Raw genomic sequence first — 13,336 nt, 5'->3', positions numbered from 1 at the left:
CTCACTCCTTTAGTGTGCTCAGTCAATGAGAGGTTCCAACATCACTGTGTCAACCAATCTGAGCGAGCGTCTTAACCACTGTGCAAAAGAGCCGGACTCGTCTGCATTCATGGTTTTAAGAGCTTTTAATCTCATCTCACCGACAGGGGACAGAATCCGCATCACACAACACTGCCCTTTACACATGCAACCTTTATGTAATGTGTATTTTCACAAAAAAAGGAAAACAGGATTTGATTGGTTTTTCTGTTACAATTAGAATGTAGCTGCCACTACTGCAATAAGTTGGCCTGTTGGTCGGCTATAGTCAAAGCAAGGCAGCCAATGAGCAGCCCCCCCTCGAGGCAAAACCTGGAAGGGGCGGAGACACAGAACGAGGTGACATAGAGCGGAGTGTCAGGTACGAATAATTAGCATGTGGTGTTCTCTGATTGGCTGCAAGATCTTTGAGTTCCCTTCCAGAAACAACAATAAGCCATCATTTGCTATGAATTGAGATTTGTGAAAGAGTGCACGTCGTGCCCCGGCAATGACAGTATTTGCTCAAACCTGATCTTATGATCAAGGCAACAAGGAAACGAGCGTTCATTTATTTCTTTGATGATAAACTGATTAATCAAGTGTTGCAACAACACTTCCTTAAACGTCTGTCTGAATCAGCAGTGATCTGTGATTGATCTGATTAGAATACATATCTAAAATCAAGATATTATTATTATTATTATTATTATTATTATTATTATTATTATTATGATATGAAGCTTTCCCAGAGAATTAGGTGCCCACACCCCAGGAACGTTGCTGTCGTCACCTTTGATTCAGCTGGTCTAAAGAAAGGCGTTTCTCAACACAAGCGCTGCTCAAGAGTTCTGTTTATACCAAAGTTATGAAAACCAACAGCATATTTGTATCTAAATAATGTCAAATGCCAGGGCAGGGCTGTTTGTATTACTGGAATTGAATCACTGACTAATCTCCTTGCTGCATTTCAAGCAGTATACCGGTAAAACAATGTGCTTATCCAGACTACATTTGAATTGAGATCAAGTTTTTAAAATGTTGCTAGTGTAACGCGCTGTGTGACACACTGCTGTTACACATTCTGTCCTGGCTCATTTGCACTGTGGTTAAGACGCTCCCTTGCTGTGCGTGGGGTCGCCGGGTCACGCCCAGCCTCCGCTCTGTTACACTAGTAAGAGCTTGAATACTGTTCATGCTTATTTACTTATGTAGCGTTTTTCTTTATAAAACATAAAGAGGGTGTGTGGTCCAGTGGTTAAAGAAAAGGGTTTATAACCAGGAGTTCCCTGGTTCAAATCCCACCTCAGCCTGTGACTCTAAGCAAGTCACTTAACCTCCTTGTGCTCCGTCTTTCGGGTGAGATGTAATTGTAAGTGACTCTGCAGCTGATGCATAGTTCACACGCCCTAGTCTCTGCAAGTCGCCTTGGATAAATCATCTGCTAAATAAACAAAGAATAATTATTTGATAATCCTTTACATGAAGTGCTCTAATTACTGTGTGTTTATAGAGTAGTTACTGAGTCAATACTGTGTACTTACCATAATTACAATGTTATTATGCATAGTTACAAGGTACTTAATGTGTAAATCTTTTTGTAGGATATATGTAAGTACACAATTGTATCAGAAAATGGTTATGGTTAAGGTTATATCATGCAAAAAGATTTACACATTAAGTACACTGTAACTATGCACAATAACATTGTAATTATGTGTAAGGACACATGTATTTATTAAGTAACTACTATATAAATACACAGTATTTACAGTACCCATTATTTCTTAAAGAAAAGCCCTGGATAGGATTATTTGGGGATTTTACTAGTTTTGGTGAGGTGTGTTGTTTTAGTTTTGAAGTACACAACACAGGAGTATCAATCCATTTCATTCGGTACAGTAGCCATGACGTCTCACCCTTATTTTTCTTGGACCGTATATTCAATAGCTATCTGAACATGGGTGTTGAGCTCCAGCTTTTTTGACACTCATTCAAGGCTTCAGAATGCATGAGGTATCGATTTGTGTTGTTTGGCACAGGAGACTGTTGGTCAATATATACAGTATATATATATATATATATATATATATATATATATATATATATATATATATATATATATACTATTCATATAGTATCATTTCTCATTTCTGTCATTAATTAAATATTATTAAATGATTAAAGATTTGTCAAAATCCCAGTACATCTCATCCTGTGTACAGCTGTCATTCCGTGCATGGAACACACAGCACAATTCCAAAGTAAAAGAAATAAATGAAATAACACTTTTGCATGTAATAGTACTTCCTGAGTGCAATCTTCATTGTCGCGGGTTACAGTAAGTTAACACGTTATGTGTGGGTGTCTCTTGTTATAGAGGACATCGTTCTGCACAGTATCAAGAAGACATCTTGTACAATAAGAGACACCGTGTGCGCGACGAACCCGTTTCTGATCTTCCTGCTCCCTTGCACTGACCCCATACTACCCTGCTGAGTGCTCTGAGGTAGCGCAGCATGCTTTTTATGGAAGCAGTTCAGCACTATTGTATTGAGAAGTCTTGTTTTTCTGCTGGTGTATTATTGTACCGAGGAGTGATCGGTTCAGTAATACGCTACTCAGCATCATTATGCCAAACAGGAAGTCATCTGTGCGCCAGCTAAATGGGCTCACACTGAAATGACTGTTTTCACTGAGTTTCCGGCACAGATGTACTGCATGCAGGATTGTAACTAAATAAATACAAATAAAACCAAAATAAAACGAGGTAATGGGGACTAATGAGCAGTCCCGTGCTGTAAATACTAACGGGATTACTGCGGTAATTGACCTTGGTTCTAACCAATGGTTTTAACCACTTTGCTGTGGCTTTTATTAGCGTGAGTGATATTATCAATGGTCATACTTTTCTTCTGCTGCTCCTTCTGTGATCTGGAGCAGATATTTGAATAGATAGTGTTATAGAAGAAAAAGTTGCTTCCTGGTCCCAAATCACTCAGATTCTGATTGGCTAGTTGCATAGGAAATGATTCGCGACCAGGAAGAAACAGTTGTGATTCAAAAAAACTGTTAATCCTGAAAGTGGAAAAAATAAGCAAAAAAAAAAAATACTAGAGCTCTAGTAAAAGAGCAAAGAAAGTTGATTTTAAAAACAAACTCTAACACAACATATTAGTAAATCTACAGATGCAAAGTAGAAAATAAAATACAAGATAGAACCCCATCCAATCTAGCAGGTCACCAAGTCACCACCAGCAGTGTGTTTTCAGTACAGAATATTGTATATGCACATGGACCCCCTACAGTTCATACAGAATACTGTATATGCACACGGACCCCCTACAGTTCATACAGAATACTGTATATGCACACGGACCCCCTACAGTTCATACAGAATACTGTATATGCACACGGACCCCCTACAGTTCATACAGAATACTATATATGCACATGGACCCCTTACAGTTCATACAGAATACTGTATATGCACACGGACCCCCTACAGTTCATACAGAATACTATATATGCACACGGACCCCCTACAGTTCATACAGAATACTGTATATGCACACGGACCCCCTACAGTTCATACAGAATACTGTATATGCACACGGACCCCCTACAGTTCATACAGAATACTGTATATGCACACGGACCCCCTACAGTTCATACAGAATACTGTATATGCACACGGACCCCCTACAGTTCATACAGAATACTGTATATGCACACGGACCCCCTACAGTTCATACAGAATACTGTATATGCACACGGACCCCCTACAGTTCATACAGAATACTATATATGCACACGGACCCCTTACAGTTCATACAGAATACTGTATATGCACACGGACCCCCTACAGTTCATACAGAATACTATATATGCACACGGACCCCCTACAGTTCATACAGAATACTGTATATGCACACGGACCCCCTACAGTTCATACAGAATACTGTATATGCACATGGACCCCCTACAGTTCATACAGAATACTGTATATGCACACGGACCCCCTACAGTTCATACAGAATACTGTATATGCACACGGACCCCCTACAGTTCATACAGAATACTGTATATGCACATGGACCCCCTACAGTTCATACAGAATACTGTATATGCACATGGACCCCCTACAGTTCATACAGAATACTGTATATGCACACGGACCCCCTACAGTTAATTTAAAACAGCTTTATTAAAATACATAAATGTTTTAGAATGGCACTGGAACTAGGATGCAGATCAAATTATTAGTATACATGCAATGTGTTCTAACAGATCTCGACAGTAATACAGTTAATGATAATATAATATAGTGGAGCCCTGGGAGTGTTCTTCCTGTGATTTATTCCCCAGTTCACGCCTCTGTTGTGGTAAAGGTGATTCTCCGTTGGCAGTCAGCATTGCAGTTTTGTTTCCCTGCAGTCATGGAAACTCTGAGTCCCACACGACGTGACTGTTTAGACAGATGGGTGGTGCTCAGCGGCCCGCGTCATGTCCCTGTTGTTTTTTCCACAGACGGTGGGGGTCCTGGTGCTGGCTGAGGCACAGGTTTCTGGGGTCTATCGCTGCTTGGCTACCAACAAGGTGGGGAAGGACAGAAGAAACATCCACTTTATCGTCACAGGTATGTGGGTCTGTGTATTCAACTGAACCCTACTGCCCAGATGCGAAGCAGCAGTATCCATTTAACTACTCATTCCTGCATTGTTAATGTTTGCAGTAACACTTTACATTAAGTATCTCTAATTGCTGTGTATTTACATATGAGTTACTTAGTAAATACATGTGTACTTATACATAATTACAATGTTAATCCTGCCTGTGCTACCACCTATACCTTCAACACCAGTTTTTAGAGAGGCGATTAAAAACCTTTACTGTACTGTTGTACCATACCAGTCTTATTACATTTTGTTCCGAATTAGTAGTGGGACTGATTGGAAAAGCACCTACTGTGAGGCTCAGGGCTGATACAGCACCACTAGGCCGAACGTTCCCATAGCAACAGCTGTTTGCAGTGGAATGCTCAGTGCTGGCACGCAGCGCTGCGGAGGGAGGGCGGGTGTGTTAGCTGCTACTCAGGGTGAGACAGGAACCCAACAAGCTTATCTTGCTGGTTTCCCAATGTCGCTAAATGCATTTTATTTTGAGATTCCAAGTGGTGCTTGGCAAAGATAAACACTATCTTCCATCAGGAAGCCAGGCAGCTATTTCCACAGGAAGTTTCAAATAGCTAAAGTAAATAAGACTTACATAATTCTTCCAGTCATGCATCGAACGTTGTCACTATAGGTGAAAACAAAGGCTTTAATAGAGAGGTTACTGTAGTTGTTAACAGTCTGACGTGCTAGGTGAGCCCAGTGTGCAGTTTGTGGACTTTTCTGTTTATTGTTCTTGATCTTTCATGAGATTATAAGCTTTCCTTATAAAAGGTGATGAACATTTTATAATTAAGAAACAATATGTATTTGTTAAGTATTATTTTAACAATGGCAAACTTTGTTGGAGAGAATATAGCTGGGCAATCAGATTGTTGGCTAGGCTTGCCCACTAGACCCTAGCGATCAATAATCAATGCATTGAGAAGACTAGCACAGTATTCAAAACCTATGCACTAAAAAACATGTGTAGAAACGAAATCCTTCAAAAACAATTGAAAACATGAATATAATATATTAGAAAAGGGAGTCTCAAAACTGGACACCAGGGCGAATGATCCATCAATGGATTTTAAATCGAGTCATGGCGAACAATAATCTATAAATCAATGAATTGCTGCATCTCACCTTCCTTCCCTTCTGTACTTCTTCACAGAGGTGCCCAATGGGTTCAGCATTGAACTGGAGAGGGTCCCCACTGAAGGGGAAGACCTGAGACTAGCCTGCAAAGCCAACAGGTTCTTATACACCGACCTTGCCTGGACCATGGAGAGTGGGGCTGACAGCGGAGCTAGCCTGGCCCTTCCTAACAGCAGAGAGGAGGTGCAGGGGGAGTACTCAGACACCGTGCTCTTGAAGATGAGGAACGTCTCCCAAGAGCACTCTGCCACCTACGTCTGCACAGCGAGACACGGGCGCACTGGGAAAGAGGTGCGCCTGGAGAAGAGGATTGACATCATAGGTGAGAACCTTTTTCACACAGAGTGCTATACATGCATGGAATAGCCTACCAGGTTACCTAGTAGGATCTAAAACAGGTTTAGCAAGCATATTCTTAAACACTGGGGTGCCGAGTCCCACTGTAGAAATGTATAGTAAGGTTTTCAAAAGAATATGTGGAATGTGTTATGAATGGATATTAATGTTATATCATCTAAATAGAATTTCAGTAGAACATCTTTTAGTTAAATTGCTGGCATTTACTGTGTAACATAGATACAAATCTAATGAGAGGGTTTGCATGCTGTACTGTACAGTACAAGAGGGGAACATCATACATGAGGTGGACGTTATATAAACAATGTACCCCAAGACTGCTCAGCCATGCATTATAGTCCAGTAATTACGGGAGACTTTACATTTCTTTAGCTGCAGTTTTTGAGGTTTATTTAAGCTTGTATACAGTATTGTGCTTATTGACTGTCCACATGTGTACAGTAGCTGTCCCAAGCATGACTTACGACTGATCTTTATAAATGAATACAAGCAAGGGAATGCCAGGAAATGGGACACAGAGGGAATTGTTAGCATATACTACAGCATCGCGGCAGACAAAAATAGCCTGGCTGTTACAGGAATGAGACTGCAGGAGTCTGGTGAACATCCCTGCACTGGGGTGCTGCGCAGACCAGCCTCCTGTTCCTGGGAAAGCAGTGCTGAGGACTTCCTGTCCTGGACCCAGAGCCTGGACCAGCTTTCACATGGGAATGGCTTTTGTGGAGCAGGGAAGAGTGAACAATGGCATTTCCATGCCATGCCAATTTTACAGAGCACTTAAAACGCTGCAAAAACAGTCCGCAAATTAGATACTGTCAGGCCGAATCAATTGTGTGAGAAGGGTTTTTGTTTTGTATTGTTTGTTTCGAACAACAATTGATTTGCAAGCGACGTATTCTTTATCTTACTACCAAGGCAGAGGCTGGATGTGATGCACCTGTTCCCCGACGGAAGAACTCCCTTTGTGGAGAATAATTCTAGCATAACGACACCTTCTCGTGCGAGAGTGTAAGGGTTTATAACCGCTGATCTCCCAGGAGGGTCCAAGCAGGCTTAAGCTATTCAATATCAGACATGCGGGCAGGCTGGTTGGGTGTTAATCCAGGCCAGAAGGCGGCAGATAGAGAGACCAGACACGGATTGCAGGCTCAAACACAGAGCACATTGATTTTAGTAGTCAAATTCTTCAGCCCATGCATAGCCTAGTTCCGTGGTAGTTCCATTTTATAACATACATGTCAGTCAGGTACTTCTATTTTTTAGTCCACTAATTAACTCACATTACGTCGCTGTATGCATCCGAGGCACATCATCTACACAGCTCTCCGCCCTCCTCGGAACCGAGAAATATTACACAGAGTGCAAGCCAGTGAAAGAGTGATATACGTTTCTTAAAGGAACAGCAACCAATTAGTTAAGGATCTTTACACAGTCTCATAACAACAAGAGATGTGAGCCACTTTATTTCACTAATTTCAGCTTTGCTGCTTCACTTGTGTTAACATTTGTATTCCTCGTTTTAAACTCTAAAATATGGAGGAAAAAAAATTAAAAACCAAACTGCGTGTTTTATCCGGGGAATCAATTAAGAACCAGTGTATTCTACCAAAAATGAACAATACAGATTTAAGATATGAATGAATGCATTTGTTTTATATAGCGATGTACATACTGTAATACAGCAAGTCAGTTGTTAGCATCTGGTCACAGTTTTATAATCCCTGATGCCTGAAGAGGGCAGTCATGACACATTTACACATCGATTCAAATAAAATAAAAAGGGCACTGCCCAGATAAGCACAGGTCATGTCTGAAAGCTGTTCATATCCCAGAAAACAAAAACAGAAAGCGTGGAAACGTGGAAACGTGGGGCCATATTCACAAACCATTCACCCCTATGCTTACTGAATTGAAAACAAAGCACTGATGTTCCAGAGCTTCAGATTAATAACCCGGCTCTTCATCTGACAGCTCCTACACTATGTGCTCCTTACTTGTTACTATAGTTTTGTATGATTTAGCAGTTTTATTTCCGCTTCACAAACATGTTGCACAGTGGCAGATGCTTGATGAATATCTCCCGTAGTGTGCAGTGTAAATAGACGGACACAGACTCTGCACATAGCTGATGCTGACTGTTCCACGTGATGTCATTCCTTTAGCCCAGGAAGCCCCTCTCCTGCTACGGAACCTGAGTGCCCAGCAGGTGAATGTGAGCAGCTCCATCACTCTGACCTGCCCGGCTGAGGGGGTCCCAAACCCACACATCACCTGGTATAAAGACAGCCTGAAACTACAGCAGGGATCAGGTGAGGAGGACGCTCTCTCCAGCTTTCACTGAGACCATGTGGGGAAACCTCAAGTTTCTGATTGTCTGCGTCATGCAGCACTCTTGATTATGCTGTCATTGAAGGTGAGGGATTATGCTGTCATTGAAGGTGACACTGGCTGCAGTCAGGGGGGAGTCCTCACCAATGGACCTCACTCACTCCTGACCCAGACCTGTTTTTAAGTCCTGGGGATACTGGCAGCTATAAATAGACCAAATTAGACTGCATATGAGTTCTACTGTACTGTAATGCATTCCATTAGAATGAGAATAGGAATAAGAAAAAGAAAAAACAGCAGCTAGTTCAGCATTTATGATTTGCAGCATTAACTTTAAATTAATCATTGCCTCGATCACTTAGAAACCAGTAACAGTGCAAGTAAACCCAATCCTTGTTTTTCACCACCTTTCATATAGACTAGGGACCAAGACCTGGGTGTGAATAAGCAATTCATATAGACAATTCAATGTGTTATAGCTAAGATTGCCTTCCACCTATCACAATGCACAGTGATTCCCAGCTACTCCTTATCACCTGTTATATAATTAAAATATCCACAAGGCACCTACTCACAATCCCAAACCGGCAGGCATGCTGTGCTGAGGCAAGGCGTGATTTAAAACTGAAATGCTTTTTCTGCGCAGGCATCATCCTGGCACCGGGTGGCAACCTGACCATCGAGCGGGTCAAAGAGGAGGACGAGGGCGTGTACAAGTGCGAGGCGACCAATCAGAAAGGGTCTGTGGAGAGCTCCGCCTACATCGCCGTCCAAGGTAACCACTGCATGCCAAGGAACAAGACCAGTTTGGCTCTGGATTAATGTTTTTTTTTCTCTTTGTGATTTACTTCTTTTTCCTTTTTACCCTGCTCCTCTCTGACTAAGCTGCTAACCAAAGTGGAGTTCTTGCTCTGGCTGGGAGAGCAGGTAAGTGTCTCATTGACTAATGCATGATTACTGTGCCTAAACCAACGTAGTGTTGTGTAATCCCAGCCTCAGCTGTGGGGCTGAGACCATGAAACAAGTTCCTTTGGTATTGTTTGATTTCTTATGGTTTTAATGGCATGGCACCAGAGTACTGTGCCTAATTTTTTTGGTCATATCATGAGTAGAGGAAGTCTAAATCTGCAAGAAAATATACAAAGAAACTGCAGACATTTTAATTAGGTATCTGCGGAGTGTTCTGCGAAGCATCTTATGTGTTTAGGATTTGTATTAATAATGGCTTCTAAAAATTTTAATCAAGTAAACATAATCATATCAAACAATGTATGGGTTAAGTTCTTCCAGTTTAATATAGCAAGCATGTTTGACAGTGAAATCTTTAGAAACTGTCAAACCAAAACCTCACATCACATTACATGAGACTTCTTATTGGGCCACATTCTCAAAGCCTCAACTCCAGTCATTAATTAACTCCTATGTTTTGAAGGAGACAAAACATCTGTTCATTTATAAACTGTGAAATGGATACAGCAAAGATAAAGTCATGTGTTTCTTGTTTCTGCTTAGAGCGGTATTTTACCAGGTTTGCTAACAAATGTACTTTTGTCAACCATGCTTCTGAAAAGACTCCTAATGCTTTAAACTGTGCGTCCCACAATTATGTTCAGTTCACTCAAAGATAACGCCTGTAGCTCATGTTGACATTGAGATGTCACAGGCCAGGCTGGTATTAGAGATAAGGCAGGTCTGCTGGGGGCTTCACACTGAGGTGTTGTGGTGTAATCCCTGGCTGGGGTTGTCTCAAGGTTGTCTGGTCTAGAGGCCAGCCCGACCTGTGTGGTGAGGATGAATTATCACGAGACCCACTGTCTGCTGTGAATCCAGCTGCTCAGGAAACAGGTCCCACCAGCAGACCACGTCTGACTGTAAATCTCAAAGACCAGTTCTGTGGTTATTATACCACAGGTAGAGCAGATGAACGCTAAGCGTACCATCTTGAAACTCTCGTTAGCTCGGTTAACAAACAAACAGCATTGAAATTGCTGGAGGACAGTAACCTGCAGATATGGCCAAGAGTTTTGCATCACCTAGAATTTTAGGACTGAGACAAATATGAAAATGCATACAAATCTTTTATTTAACATCATGTAATTAAAGAAACTACTAAATGATATCGCAAAAGTCTGCTGGAAGCCATAATTGTAGTACAGTATTCCATGTTGGATTTCGAAATGTCACATTTTTCAATTTTTGTAAGTATATGTAAAACTACAAAGCGGTATGTAATTCAATATGTTAACGTATCATTATTCAGCAGGTTTCATCCGAATTTATGAAGCAGAATGTGTTCTTTCTATATAGAGGGTGATGCAAAACTTTGGATACACTGTGATTTTAATCCGAGAATGTTATACAGATGCTAATCCGTGAATGTGATTTCAAATAGGTATGGATTACTGGATACAAATGCAAGAGGCTGCCCGTTTGTGCAGTACACTGGTGTGAGTGACCATGGATCAAACATGGGGTGATTGCACAGCACAGCCCCTTTCCAAAAGCAACAAACTAGACACGGGAGCGCTGCCCTTCTTGTTCAACTTAACTTTAACTTAACTTTTTTTTGTTAGGAAGGAAACTGTCTCCCGTTTTTTATTTCCCTCGGAAAAGCGCTGAAACGTTTTCGACAGATAAAAACGCTGGGTTATTTTTGCACCAGCAACGCATGAATGAAAAGAGGGGCTGCTGTTTGTATTCCAACACGTTTGTTATGCTTTGCTGAAGTGTGTTTACATTGCATTGCCAGTGATAATACGAGGGATTGTTTTTGTACTAAACATAGATGTGTAATTGCAGAGCGCTTTGGAGAGTGCAGGAGTTCTGTGTGCAGAGTGTTGCCTTTAGCAAGGCTTCACTTGCAGCTGTCAGCACCTCTATAATGCTAGCCTGCATTGGCTTTCCTTACCAAATGAAATGGCAATGCAGCTGTAAAACAATGGGAATGAATGGGTCTGTTCAGGGGGTCATTGATGGGGCAGCCATTGTGCAAGCTATTGGTAGACTCTTACTACATTTCCGTATTTAGACCACAATGCTATGAAACAATACACACTGCTTCTGGTAACCCATTGCAGTCCAATGGGGCTATATGTATGTCAGTGTGTAGGACCGCTGTTATTCAAACTCGGTTGCATTGCCATGTCTGCTGTTAATGCTCAGGTCTGCTTATGTGTTTTGCTCATGGTTTCTTCCAGGTGATGCTTTGAGATTCTGTAATGTTAGAGTTATTGTTCGGTCGTCGTGCTTTTCTGAGAGGGTTGGCAACAGTGCATAAACCACTTGAATGAAACGCACAGCATTTCTATAACTCATAAGATGTGTATGAGAACTCCTGAGATATATGAATAGTGTGTTTGTAACCAATGGGTCTTCTGTGTCAGAAACAGCTGTGTGTCAAATGTGTTTTTAAAATGGTCATGAATAAATCCATGCAGTAAATACAGTGTGTGTATAATTAAATAAGTGATGAATACAATCCAATGGGGACTGTTGAATTAGTCTGAACAGTGGCAGCTCGAAATCCCACACCCTTGAAACATTACATTTGAACCAAATCTGTAGTTTTACTTACTTTTCAAGACAAACAACAGAACACTGAACAGACTAGATCATTTTGGTCCGAATCCCCTTTTTATGATTTACAGCTGCACACTGTTTCAGCTCAGTAGACCCCAATGGACTATTTACTCCAAATAGTCGCTGGTACAATTTTGTTATGAAAGGAAAAACAGCTCACATTACAATTCTCATGCAAATCCGAAACCACTTAAGTAAATACTCTGAGGTGTTTATTATGTCTAGTTTGATCACTTTCTTGGGCAGGTTTTTCCATTTGAATCATGCCGATCTGGAGTATAGAGCTGTGAGAATCTTGCTCATTACCATATAAACACTCCAGTGCTGAGTGGAGGCGTGCATGTTCTTGTTATCATGTTTTAAGCTGTGTTCCTCTGTCTCTCCTGGTGTTCCTCAGACTCTGCAGAGAAGTCCAATATGGAGCTGATAGCGCTGAGCTGCTCCTGTGTGGTCGCCACACTCTTCTGGCTGTTCCTGACTCTCTTCATCCGCAAGCTGAAACGGGTGAGCGGCACTCAGGGCTGTTATTATTATTATTATTATTATTATTATTATTATTATTATTATTATTATTATTATTATTATTATTATTATTAACAATCATTTATAATGTATTCATTTATTATTATTACTATCATTATGATTATTTATTTATTTATTAATGTATTTAATAATAAAGTATTTTATTTATTTATTTACAATTAATGATGATATTAATAATAACTAATTTAGTTTAGGTTAAACCAGACATCGTCGGCACTTTGCACCAACAATAACCGACAGAAGTGGTAAAAATGCCATTGCTGTCATGTCTGAGGTGCAGTTGAGAAGTGAATTAAGTCCTCCTCATGCTGAACACCAGCATTAGGCGTTTGGATATTGGACCATATTTGAACACCCAGTGGTGCGTTACTGCTTTCTTAAGACTACAGAGATACAACTTAATATGCTTAACTTAAAGTCAACCTTATCCATTTCTCCAGAGTTAACTATACAAAATATTTCAGCTATTCGTTATCATATATAGTAAAAAGCAAGCTGGACCAGTATGTGTGGATATGTAAACCAGCGACCCCACACACCACAAGCGAGCATCTTAACCACAAAGCAAAAGAGCCAGGCTCATCTGCATTCGTGGTGTTAGAGCTTTTAACCTCCTCTCATCTCACCGAGAGAGGAGAGAGAATCTGTAACGGCACTGCATCACACAGCACTGCCCGTTACACATGTAGCAAGGAGGT

The 13,336-nt window shown here is 40.9% G+C and overlaps 1 protein-coding gene across 3 annotated transcripts in view; it reads left to right on the top strand.

Annotated features, from left to right (window-relative positions):
* Positions 1 to 13,336, top strand: part of LOC117405676 (vascular endothelial growth factor receptor 1-like) — a 59,402-nt gene that overhangs the window by 27,594 nt on the left and 18,472 nt on the right. For 2 of the 3 annotated variants that reach the window (XM_059028011.1, XM_059028010.1), the window contains exons 12-17: positions 4,549 to 4,657; positions 5,848 to 6,153; positions 8,351 to 8,497; positions 9,163 to 9,291; positions 9,402 to 9,443; positions 12,493 to 12,599. In XM_059028011.1, coding sequence (XP_058883994.1) covers positions 4,549 to 4,657; positions 5,848 to 6,153; positions 8,351 to 8,497; positions 9,163 to 9,291; positions 9,402 to 9,443; positions 12,493 to 12,599 — 840 coding nt within the window. The remainder of the gene's footprint in view (positions 1 to 4,548; positions 4,658 to 5,847; positions 6,154 to 8,350; positions 8,498 to 9,162; positions 9,292 to 9,401; positions 9,444 to 12,492; positions 12,600 to 13,336) is intronic. The other variant, XM_059028012.1, reaches the window with a different exon arrangement.

Source organism: Acipenser ruthenus, chromosome 8 (assembly GCF_902713425.1).
Source record: "Acipenser ruthenus chromosome 8, fAciRut3.2 maternal haplotype, whole genome shotgun sequence".
In the NCBI taxonomy this organism is placed as follows: domain Eukaryota; kingdom Metazoa; phylum Chordata; class Actinopteri; order Acipenseriformes; family Acipenseridae; genus Acipenser; species Acipenser ruthenus.
This window is presented reverse-complemented; position numbering and strand designations above follow the sequence as displayed.